Below are 11146 nucleotides of genomic sequence, written 5' to 3'. Positions count from 1 at the left end.
TCTTTTTTTTTTTTTTTTGTTTTTTTTTTTTTTTTCTTTGTGACTTGCAGGGCACCGCAAGGGTGTTGGCGGGAGAGCTGGCGGGAGGGGGCGACTAGCCTGGTCTGATTGGCCTGCACCCACAGAGCTGGAGCTGAAGCTGGCCCCAAGTACTGTCCCTAAGATGCTAGCGTCAGTGACCCTAGAAAAGAGGATATGCCCATTTGGACCTCTCTCTCTGGCCAGCCTAACCCAGACCTGGGTTAGCCATTTTTCTCCTCAGAACATGGGTTGGGAGAGAAGGAGAGATGTGATCTTAATAATGGGCAAGGTGGAAGTTCTGGAGCAGATGAGGCCAGGCCAGGGGAAGAAGCCTGGAGAGGAAGCCCTAAGAGGCAGATGTAGGCTCCTAAAGAAGGTCCCCAGAGTCTGAACATGAGGACAGAGGGAGGCCCAAGAACGAGGGAGATTATTTTCCAGGGAGAAAAGTGCTACCTCTGCCCAAATGCTGACTTTCTAGGAAAATTCCAAGTAGGTGGGGGCAGTTTGGAAAAGGTACCTGGCAAGGATTTGCCCCTAGAGAGCCTGTGAAGTTAGCCTAAAGCTAACTTTGGCTTTGAGAAGCTGGTGTGGAATTAGGAAGGAAAGATGGCAGCAAAGCATTCCTTCCTCCTAGCCTCACTGGTGCCTTGGCCAGTCCTCTCCCTGATAGGGTTTAGTGTTATCTGCAGAGCACAGTAAGTATGTTATAAAATGTTCTTCATGATTTTGTTTAACAGAGGTTCCTGTACCTCCCTCCCCAAGTAGGTTTATTTTACATGGATTTTCCAGTAGGAGTGCAAGGCCACATTTCAAGGAGACTACCAAAGACCAAAGCTGTAACTGCAGAAAGAGGCTTCAGGAGTTGACCCAGGGCCCCGTGGGCTTGGTAGGAGGCACAGGTCAAGACTGGCAGGACAGGTTGGAATTGAAACTGGTTTTCCACACGTCACCCCATATTTAAAAACACTTTTTAAAATTAAACTCTAGGCCCAACATGGGCTCAAACTCAACAACCCCAAGACCAGAAGTCACATGCTGTTTTGACCAAGCCAGCCAGGCCCATCTAAATGTCACCCTATATTTAAAAAATGTTTGAGGTTTATTTATTTCTGAGAGAGAGAGAGAGAGAGACAGAATGTGAGCCAGGGAGGGAGGAAGAGAAAGAGGAAGACACAGAATCTGAAGCAGGCTCCAGGCTCTGAGCTGTCAGCATAGAGCCCGACCCAGAGCTTGGTCTCACAAATCGGGAGATCATGAGCCAAAGTTGGATGCTTAACCAATTGAGCCACCCAGGCGCCCCCTGTCACCTCATATTTAATCAAGCATAGGAATCTTTGCTTATGATCCTTCAGCTGCAAAACTCTCAAGGTTGGAAACTCCTCAGGCTTTAGCAAAAGGTCTGAGTACACTTGTGGGCCTATAAACAAACTGGGTCCAGGGAGGAGAGGCCCTGGAATGTCAGAGAGAGTAGAAGAATTGCTTCAAGTTTGGCTGGTGGCTGGCTGGTGAGGAAGCAGCTTAGCACAGTGGCTTCAGAGTCACATGACTAAACTTGAATCCTGCTTCTACCACTTCCTAGTTGTGTAACTATGGGCAATGTTTTAAATGTCTTTAAGCCTGTGTTTTTGCTAAGAATGAACAATAACATGTCTGGTCCCATAGTGGGTTGTGAAGATCACAAGAGATGATGGACTTGGAGCACTTGGCCCAGCACGTATGGCTCAGTGAGCAGTAGCTGGTGTCACCCCCACTGCCCATGCAGGGAAACTTGCATTTCCCAAGAGGAGTGAAAGAGCCCAGGCCAAGGTACCAGGGTCACTTCAGGCTGTTGTAGGACCCAGCAGTCCTACAGAGTCCCCCAACCCCCTCGTGTGAGAGCTTTGAGCTGCAAAGGAGGAGCTGAGGGGTATGTCCTGCAGGGAGCAGGCAATGGATTTCATTGTAGATTTATTCATGTTTATTCTTTTGAATCTTCTAAAGCCAAGACTTGGGGTTAAGAGAGGCAACTAACTATAAAGTGTTTAACAGAAGCTCTCACCATCTGTCCAGAGGCATGAAATTTTGGCCCCATTTCTCCCAGGGGAAAAAAAGGGGAATTACATAAGGAGGGAGTGGAGGGTCCTGGGTTGGGGGGAAGGGGTGACAACTAGAAAATGGTCCCCACAAGGCTTGTTCCTGTGTTGTATTGATGGGGGCATGGAGGAGGTGTAAGGAGGGTGTGCCGGTGCCCTAAGTTCTCTCTGATGGAGCTGAACAGTCCTTAGCCTTCTTCTCTCCAGAGGCTTCCCTGGGACCTAGAGGCCACCAACCCACCCAACCCATGCCAAGTGCCTAAAGGGAACCAAGAAGCCCAGTGCCTGAGCAAGTACATAGGTGTGATCAGCCTTCCTAGCCAAGAATGAAATGAAGCCAGGACTCTATCTGCGAAGGGAACAGAAGGCATCTACATCCCTTTAGTTAGTACTCCGGGTGCTGACGGAGGACTGATTTTCTAATCTCAGAGTGCCCTCTGCTGGGGGCTGAGGTTCCATACAGAAGGGAGGGAAGAGCTGGGACCTAGATTTTGTGGGGAGGGAAGGGAAGGCGGAAGGCAGGAGACTGGTTATTCCTGGGCACTCAGGACACGGAATCAAGTGAAGACCAAGAAGTAGACAGGTTTTTAGTTTATTGAGTAACAATGGCATCATAGTTTTAGTCACTGGTAGCAGATAGTTGGGGGAGCACACAAATGCTCTTACGGGATCCCACTGGGGCAATCATCCACACTACCCACTGCTTCAGCTAGAGCTCATGGGAGTTGGGAGTCAAGGTCCACCAGCCCTGTATCCTGTGAGTGTACCACCACATATCCCATTCCCAAGCCTACCCACCCTTTGGACCAGCTATGGATGCCTGGGCCCTTTTTCCTCTTGGGGGATGGGGGTGGGAGTGGAGGTAGAAGCAGGGCCAAGCCGCAAAAAAGAGGAGCTAAGATCAGGGTTCTGCTGAATATCTAACAAGAGTCAAGAGAACACAGAGTTTCCTGTCTTAAGATTGTACATTCAGGGCCTAGTTGCCCTTGAGGGTGTGCTGGTTGTCTCCACTCAGCTGCCTGCGGAGGTTAAGCACCATTCCCACAGCTGTGTCCCTCTGCAAGGGGGGTGCTGGGAGCTCTTAAAGGGGAAGGCTTGCTCTGCCTTCATGGCTTTTCGGTTGGGGGAGGGGGGGTTGGGACTGTAGGTGTAGATTTGAGGTTATGATGTCAGAGCAGACCAAGAACTCCTAAGAATGTATCTAAAGATGCTCACACTGCAGTGTGGGGGGATGGGAAGATGGCAAGAGTGGTACAGCATACTGCCACTCATTTGTTCTGATAGAGGAGAGGAGAGGAAATGAGCTATTTCAGGATGTGGGGGATGCATAAACTCCCTGTCTCCCTTACCCTGGTATGTCTTTCTCTGCCAGCCCAGTCCCTGGGAGCCAGGAAGCAGAAATCTGAAGGACTCAGCCCAGTTTGGCCTGCTGGTATCCCTCTATCTCTGTCCTGAGATCCTGGCTACTCCTGTGTCCAGAAGGGGCGAGGTGCTGTCAGAAACAATTTGGCCAGTGGAACCATTTAGGCAGGGAAGTCCTGGAGCCTGGCTGGCTGACAGGTGGCAAGAGGCCGAGAGGAGAAGCCAAGATATCAAGACATCCTAGGACAGCACGTCTGTTCCTCGTTTCCAGGACAGCATGTACACACACACACACAGACACACGTATCGCGTGTGTACATATACAGACATAGAAGCACAGGACAAAGGGATTATGTGACCCTGCTCTTTGAAACCAGAGAGGAGAGAAAAAGGCTTAATGGGGGCACCTCTCAGCCTATAGATTGCTGGTCTCAATGGCTGCTTCCCTACCAAGCCCCGCCCAGTACCAGGCAGACGGGCCGGTGGCAGGGATGGCAAGGCTCCACTAAAACAGCAGCCCAAGGAGGTGATGGAGGGGTCCAACGGCTGACCCTCCTTCAGAGCCCCTTGTTGTAGTAAACCACTTCGATGCTGGGGTTTTGCTCACGGATCTGAGCTCGCAGCTCTGGCTCCAGCCTGCTCACGTGTAAGGAACTGCAACGGAACAGCACAGGCAGGCTCAGGATCCCCTGAACCCAACCTGCCTCAGGGACCACCCTCCCTCCTCCTCCCAGGCTGAGTAATCGCCTTCAACTGCCAGAAAGCCCAGCTCACTATCATTTCCCCACCCTCCGAATAAGTTTAGTACCTGCCAAGCCTCCTCCTGGAACACACTAAAGGGTCCTAAGGTCAGTGGGTTCCAGAGATGTGGAGACCTATCCAGAGCCCCCTAACCAAGCCCAGGGCAGCGCTTACCTTCTCTGGGGAAACAGGGCACAGCACAAGGGGGTGGCAAATACCAGGCTGGGGAAGAAGAGTGTTGGGAAGGTTTGTGAAGTTTTGGCCTATGGTTGCTGCCTCCCCGTATCCCACCCCGTCCCTGGAGACAGCCCCTAGGGGTAGAGGTTGACTACAGCCAATGCTGACATTAGGTTCTGGCTAAGGGAAGAGCCTCCAGGGCAGTGACCCAGAGCTCCACAGCCAGTGAGTGCCTGAATCAGAAATTAAACATGCACACAACTCCTGGATGATGCCAAAACGTGTATTTCCATGCTTTCCTCTTGTACATGAGGACTAGAATGTTTTCAACTAGACTGTTGACCTTCAAGGATGGAGATCACCTGCTAACACACACAGCATGCCCTACAAGGGTCTAAGAGCCCTACCAGCTGAATGTATAAATGAATGATGTACATGAACATCCTAAAATCAGTTAAGTACCCACCCACATCCACCATGGAAAGGGCACTTCCACACACCCGAGCTAAGTCCCCGCACACTTACCAGAAGCCCACCAGTCCCACCTGCAGGGGTGCTCCCAGCCAGGGGCGACGCTGTGGGGCGACAGAGACAATGGAATGGCTTGTGCCACCCCCCCTCTAGCCCGCACCGCTTTTCCCCTCCACAGCTCCATCCCATCAACCCTGATACGTGGCCCTTTCCTTTCTCCCTGTTACCAACACGGTAACAGGGCCGGAACTGCCATATCACCAGCCTCCAGGCCAGCCAGGCTTGCTCGCTGACACCCTCCCTGGCACCCATCACCCATTCTCCCCTCACAGGATACGTTCTACACCCTCCCCCCAGGAGCTGCTTTCTTCAGGAAGCCTCGGCCAACCCTCCGCTCACTTCCTCCCGTCCCAGTGGCACACATGAACCTGTCCCTTTCCTGTTCTGCACACCCTTCTCTGTTCACTCCAGCCAGGGGGCCGCCGTTCTGTCCCTCCCGTGGGCACAGCTGGTACTCAAAAAATATTGGTGAATAAAGGATTCAACAAATGAGCCTGTGGTCCTGTGCCTTCTTCTCTGTTCTGTTCATGCATGTGGGAGCCTCTGTGTCTCACTGTTGTTAGTAGGTGACAGCATGAATATGATGCCAAGTATGATGGTGGTGGGTCATCCCTGTGTGTCAGAGGCCTCTGGAATGACACCTATTCTCTTCGGGACAGAAACCATTTCCTTCCTTCCCTCATCTCCTCCTGCTCCCTCAGTGATCCTTCACCCTAGCCAACTCCTTCCTGCTGAGTGAATGAAGGTGGAGGGGGCAGCACAGGGTGAGGCCAACAGGGGGCAAATCTCAGACTCGGGCCAAGCTGGAAAGGGGTGGAGACTGGTCACTTCTGCTTCCAGCCACCACCTCTTCCAGGATGGGAAAGGTGGGAGTGGCCTACCTTTTTTAAAAAAATTTTTTAATGTTTTATTTATTTTTGAGAGAGAGATAGAGACAGCATGACCAGGGGAGGGTCAGAGAGAGAGGGAGACACAGAATCCAGACAGGCTCTAGGCTCTGAGCACAGAGCCCTATGCGGGGCTCAAACCCACAAACCGGGAGATCATGATCTGAGCCGAAGTCGGACGCTTAACCAACTGAGCCACCCAGGCGCCCCGGGAGTGGCCTACCTTTAGGAAGTCTTTCTTCTCCAGAGTGTCCATGATCACGGGGGGAATGGCTGCACGAGATTAGTGGAGTTAGTGGGATCAAAGTCGGAATCCTGAGGAGGGGTGGATCCCCTTCACAACTCTTCCCACTCCCCCCAGAGGGCTCAAAACCCCTGGAGAATTCACCCCATTCTTTTAAAGCCTCCCATGCCCCACCCAGGCACCCCTGCCTCACCCATGGCAGGAATGGCCATGCAGATTCTCGATATGACCACCTGGAAGATTCCCTGCTTGGCAGCGGCCACTGACTGGCCAAGTCTCCGACCTTCCTCATCAGTCACAGGGATGCCCACCTGCAGTTCCCTGAAAAAGAAAGGGGGTGGGGGTCAGATCACAGCCCCAAATCGTACCTGCAGTGTCCCCCCGGCTCTCATCAGATTTCACAGACTTAAAGACTGTTTCTCCCACTCTAGGGTCCCAGAGTCAGACTGAGACTGTGCCCAGAAGCTTCTGTTTGGAGAGGGAGAGGATGTCCCCACCCTGGGCCAGTGTGCGCGGCAGGATGGCACACCCACCTGCACACTGGGCCTGCATGCTGGGAGCCCGAGCCACTCACCTCTGCCTCATCAGGGGGATGTTGATGCAGTTGGCAGCCGCCACAGCTGCGAAGGGCACAAATCGGCCCACCAGAGGGGGCAGGTGCTGGGGGGGGGAGGAAAGACGTCACTCAGTGGCCCTTAAGGGCCATGGAGTGGTGAGGGGCTCTGAAGAGAGATGTGGGGAGCCTGTAGGTTGGTGTGGTAGCGTGATGGGGAGGAAGGAGACAGATGAAGGTGAGTGAAGGGGCAGTACAAGGCAGGGGGTGGGGCATTTACCTTGGTGAGGGATTTGAGGCCCAGGGCTGTGGCCACGGCCCCAGTGGTGGCACTCACGTAAGCTGTTCCCAGCTGCCTGTGGGTGGAAGAGTCAGGACACAAGCGGGGGAGGTGACCAGCCCAGCATGTGGTTCTTTGCTTCAAGGACATGCCAAATTCCTCAAACATGAGGCGTGACAGGCAGAGAGATTCCTCCCCTGCTACAGTGTAGACCTGCCTGGAAGCTCCAATCTGTCGCATTTGGAGCGGGTCCCCCACAGCTCATGCAAGAGGACCCTGAGTCCTCAGGCCAGGAGAGCAAGGAGAGGGGTGGGCTGAGGGGAGGGTCCTGAGTCACAGGCTGCAGGAGCACTTGGGGAACGGGAGAAAACAAGAAGGAGCGATGTTAGGTCTGGGGAGGCGGTGGGGGGTAGGGAGCCCCTGGGGATGAGCTCTCACCCCACAGTGATGGGGGCGTCGCCGCTGCGGTTGGAGTAATTTACAACAGCATTGAAGGACTGATTCACCCACTGCCAGAACACCACAGTCGGGGTCTTCCTGAGGGAACAAAGACACTTATTTCTGCCTCCTCTACAGGGTCCCTTGTCCTCAAACCCTCAAAATGCAACCCTAACGGTCATTCCCAAACCCTCAGGAGGAGTGCGGCCGATGACCTTAGAACTTGCTCTGGTGACCTCTGCATCACCCTCCCCACTTACACAACCACATACACTTGTCTCTGGGGTGAGAAGAACCCTGGGGCTGAGTTCTGAGGAAGGTAAGGGATTCTAACACAAGCTCTCGTTCACCCACTATCCTCTGCCCAAACCGGTCTCTCCTAGTCATCAAGCTATACTCTAGCTTGGACGGGCTGCCCAGGGAGGGGACACGTGGGGCAGGACCTGCCTGTAGAAGGTGAGCATGCAGCCAGTGATGGTCATGTTCATGGGCACCTGGGCTGACATACGGCCAATCAGGACCACCTTCTCCCCTGTGTCCGGATGGAAGGCAGAATCGTACACATACTTGGCCCTCCACAGCTGGTCCTCAGTGAGCCCTGGCGTCACCACACCGGCCCTGCAGAGAATGGCAAGGAACAGACAGGCAATTCTAAGGGGAAGATCTGCCCCCACAGCCCTGACCATTCAGCTCAGGGGAAGTCTGGGCAGGGGACCAGGAACTTTGGCTCTGAGTCTCAGAATAAAGGAGTTACTTGTCTCTGGGGGAGTCAAATCTTCCCAGAAGGGCAGGGGGACTCCTTTTTCCATTTTCCTTCTAGCCACATAAAGAAGGGTGCCCTTCTGTTTCTGCCTAAATGCCTGGTCATGGGTAATGGTGATTCCCAATGGGTCAAAAATGGCTGGGGGCATCACAAGGGTATTTCCTCCTGGGGACAAGGTGGGTGCTCTCTTACCTCCTTGGGACTCAATTTTGAGCCCCTTCAGTCCTTGAAGAGGGTGGGCCTAGCAGTGGGACAGGCCCCTGTGGAGGGTTGTGAAGCATGCAGTAGCCCCCCACCCACAAATACCAATGCCACCTCCTCAACCCAAACACCCTGAAATTCTCTGGGTTGAAGCTCTGTGTCATAGTCGCCTGTGATTCCAACTCACAGAGCCAGGGTGCAAGGGGGTCGAGGAGTGGGATGGGGTCACTCTCAAGCCTGAGGAGATACATGCAAAAGGTACTATATTAATGGCAGGGACTGAGCACCCCTCACTCAGATGGGGTAGCGGGCTACCTGTAGTTCTGCACGATGTTCCGGGAAGCTTCCAGCTGTGCTCCTGACAGCAGCAGATTTCGGGGGTCAGTAACGGTGAAGAAGTGCCGGGCTCTGCCCAGGAAAGTGCTTTGGTCCCAGCGAGGCTCCTGGATATTGATATCTAAAGGCAACTCACCCATTTTCTGCAGAGCAAAGATCAGAATCGGAGGACTCCAAGGACGGGGTCCAAGAGCTCTACCTCTTGGAGGCCTCTGGTGGCCCTGCCCTGGTCCCTGGGCCTATCACCAATCCCTTCTAGAGCTCAAGGTGACTCAAGATAGGTAAGCAAGGGTTGGGGGGAGGAGCTGTTTTCCAGGCAATGTCCTGGCTCAGAGACCTGCAGCCACTGGAGGAGGGGGCAGGGGAAAACAGAACCAGAACACACAGGTCTCTTCTGCACGCTGGCCTGGTGCAGATTTTCATCAGCGAGGATTTACATGTGTATGGTTGATGCAACAGCAGCAACTAATCCCATGCAGCTACTCGTATGCTCTGCGTGCACAAAAATGTGTACTCTATGCATTATACATGCATGCTCGTGTCAGCGTTAGGCCCCAGCTGCCTTAAGACCTAGATACAACCCTCCAAGGCTGTCTGGGAAGATGGCATAAGCCGTCCCACGCCCCAGCCCCTGATTGGAGGAGAACAAGGGCTCACTGGCTACTTCAGGGCTTATCTATTCCAGATCTCAAATAGGGGACTCTGATGCCAGCCAGGCGTGCATGTTCGTGGGCACACACAAGTCCCCTCTCCAGGGCATTTTCCTCAACCCACACTGAAAGGCCCAAGGTCCTCCTTGTTCCTCAGCTGGGCACAGACACCCATCCACCTCTCCCCACGCCACCTCCATCCAGAAAGGAGGATTCGGTAAGTGCCTTCCCCACCCAGTACTGAGAGGAAAGCCTGAAGCAGCCATCTGGCTGTGTTAGGCAGAATCTTACAGAATGACTAATCCTCTCCAACCATACTTCCCCCCTCACTGGAAGAGACACCCTTCCCCCCTCCCAAGCTCACACTCACATACCCATACACAAAGATATGTACATGCCCTACACAGATATACAAACGGTGGGCACGTCCTGCACACACCAGCCCACAAAGTCCGTTACTTGAGCGCATACACACACACACACACACCCCATATCCATCAACTGCAGACACTAGAATGTGTGACCACATAAGGCCCCACCCTGACATTACTCCCACCAACCAACCTCCCCTCGTGCCCCAAGAACCTCCCTGGAACTGAAGATACTGAACCCGGATAGACGTAGAGCACACCCAAGGCAGGCTTCCCTCCCTCCTAGCCCTCAGCCTCCTACCCCCCCGAACCCCGAGAACCCCGCCCTGGACCTCCAGCACTCACGCTTTGCTGAGCTCCTGGGTTTCTGGCCTCTGCAGCTCCCAGACCCGCCTTTCTCTGGGCGCGTCGCCCCTGCCTCCGCCCCCCCAACCCATCACGCGTAACGTCACGCGTGACGCTAACCGGCAGGAGGGGCGGGGGTTTCCCCCGCGCGTCCGCCGGGCGTGCCCAGGGATTGGCAGAGCCTGGGGGCGGTGGGTGCTATTTGGGGCGACGCCCCCAGCCCCGGCTGCAGGGAGCTGGCTCTGTGCCGCCTGCCAGAGCCAATCAGGGCTCGCGGAGTCAGTTCTGGCCGGTCCCCAGGCCTGGAGACGAGGGGAGGAGCCGCGGGTGCTGCCCCCTTTACTTGCAGTCCACTCGCTGGCCTAGGGAGGCACCCGGCCTCGGCAACAACGCGTCTAGGTGCTCAAGGCGAAGGCTCGCTGGGCGCAGGACGAAGGCGGGCGGCGTGGAGGGGCCATCCTTTGATGGTGCTTCCGGAAGGACTCGGATTACCGCCCGACTTGTTTACTAGATGGCGGTCTTGGCAGTGGCCTCTGCCTACTTGGCCCCCTGGGCTCCTACCCCAGTTCCCACAAGCTCTTCGCGCAGCACTTGGGCATTCGCAGTCCTCCACAATCTCGTTCCGCTTGTGCCTGTGCCCCTTCTATGTCCCCATCCTTTTCCTCCTCCAGTCCCCTCCTTCCCTAGCTCCACTGGGCCCCCAGTTTCCTTATGCCCCGAATCCCTACCCCTGCACCACAGACCTTAGCCCCAGTCCCTGCCCTGGGAAGTGTAGGGGAAGAAGACTCAAAGTAGCTCTGTGTGCATCGAGTAAGTGGATCAGAAAGATTCTTCCTCCCGCTAGTGTCCTGGAACCGGTGCTCCACTCTGTCGCCTTTCCAGAACTCAGCCGCCAGAGAGACACTTTGTGACATAGAAGGAAGATGCATGCTTAAGAGTCAACACACACACACACACACACACACACACACACACCTCACAACTCACCCAGTCACCGTACAGGCACGCCTGCCGCACACCCAGGCGCCAGCCCACGCTCCTGCCCACCGCATGCTCGCGCCCCCTCTGCCCAGGTGACAGTCCCTCACTGAGGCCTCAGAGGTGACGCGGAGGAGTGGCAATTCCAAGCCCTAGCATCTAGCTTGGCTTGGAGAAGACGTGGCTCTGGGCTCCC

The 11146-nt window shown here is 54.6% G+C and overlaps 1 protein-coding gene across 2 annotated transcripts; it reads right to left on the bottom strand.

Moving 5' to 3' along the window:
• Positions 1-2669: 2669 nt before the first annotated feature.
• SFXN3 (sideroflexin 3) lies at positions 2670-11138 on the bottom strand. Of its 2 annotated transcripts, none has more exons than XM_077748340.1 (11): positions 10960-11138; positions 8586-8749; positions 7750-7924; positions 7307-7401; positions 6869-6944; positions 6610-6695; positions 6229-6356; positions 6015-6064; positions 4899-4948; positions 4371-4418; positions 2670-4109 (listed from the first exon to the last, which is right to left on the bottom strand). In XM_077748340.1, exons 2-11 carry the CDS (start codon positions 8744-8746, stop codon positions 4013-4015), a joined length of 966 nt encoding a protein of 321 aa, XP_077604466.1. In that variant the 5' UTR covers positions 8747-8749; positions 10960-11138; the 3' UTR covers positions 2670-4012. The 2 variants fall into 2 exon arrangements, with proteins under 2 accessions (XP_077604466.1, XP_077604464.1); XM_077748338.1 differs by lacking the exon at positions 10960-11138 and adding an exon at positions 9973-10516.
• Between the last annotated feature and the right edge of the window lie 8 nt (positions 11139-11146).

Source organism: Crocuta crocuta, unplaced genomic scaffold, assembly GCF_008692635.1.
Source record: "Crocuta crocuta isolate KB4526 unplaced genomic scaffold, BGI_CrCroc_1.0 scaffold619, whole genome shotgun sequence".
NCBI classification, from domain to species: domain Eukaryota; kingdom Metazoa; phylum Chordata; class Mammalia; order Carnivora; family Hyaenidae; genus Crocuta; species Crocuta crocuta.
This window is presented reverse-complemented; position numbering and strand designations above follow the sequence as displayed.

Bases quoted from the DNA above. Each gene is read 5' to 3' on its own strand.
- SFXN3 (XM_077748340.1), bottom strand. From the start codon at position 8,746: ATGGGTGAGTTGCCTTTAGATATCAATATCCAGGAGCCTCGCTGGGAC. The intron at 6,065-6,228 runs GTGAGGCAGGGG...AATCTCGTGCAG, and splicing joins CATGGCCATTCCTGCCATGG to CCATTCCCCCCGTGATCATG. The intron at 4,419-4,898 runs GTAAGTGTGCGG...CTTCTTCCCCAG, and splicing joins GTGGGACTGGTGGGCTTCTG to CCTGGTATTTGCCACCCCCT.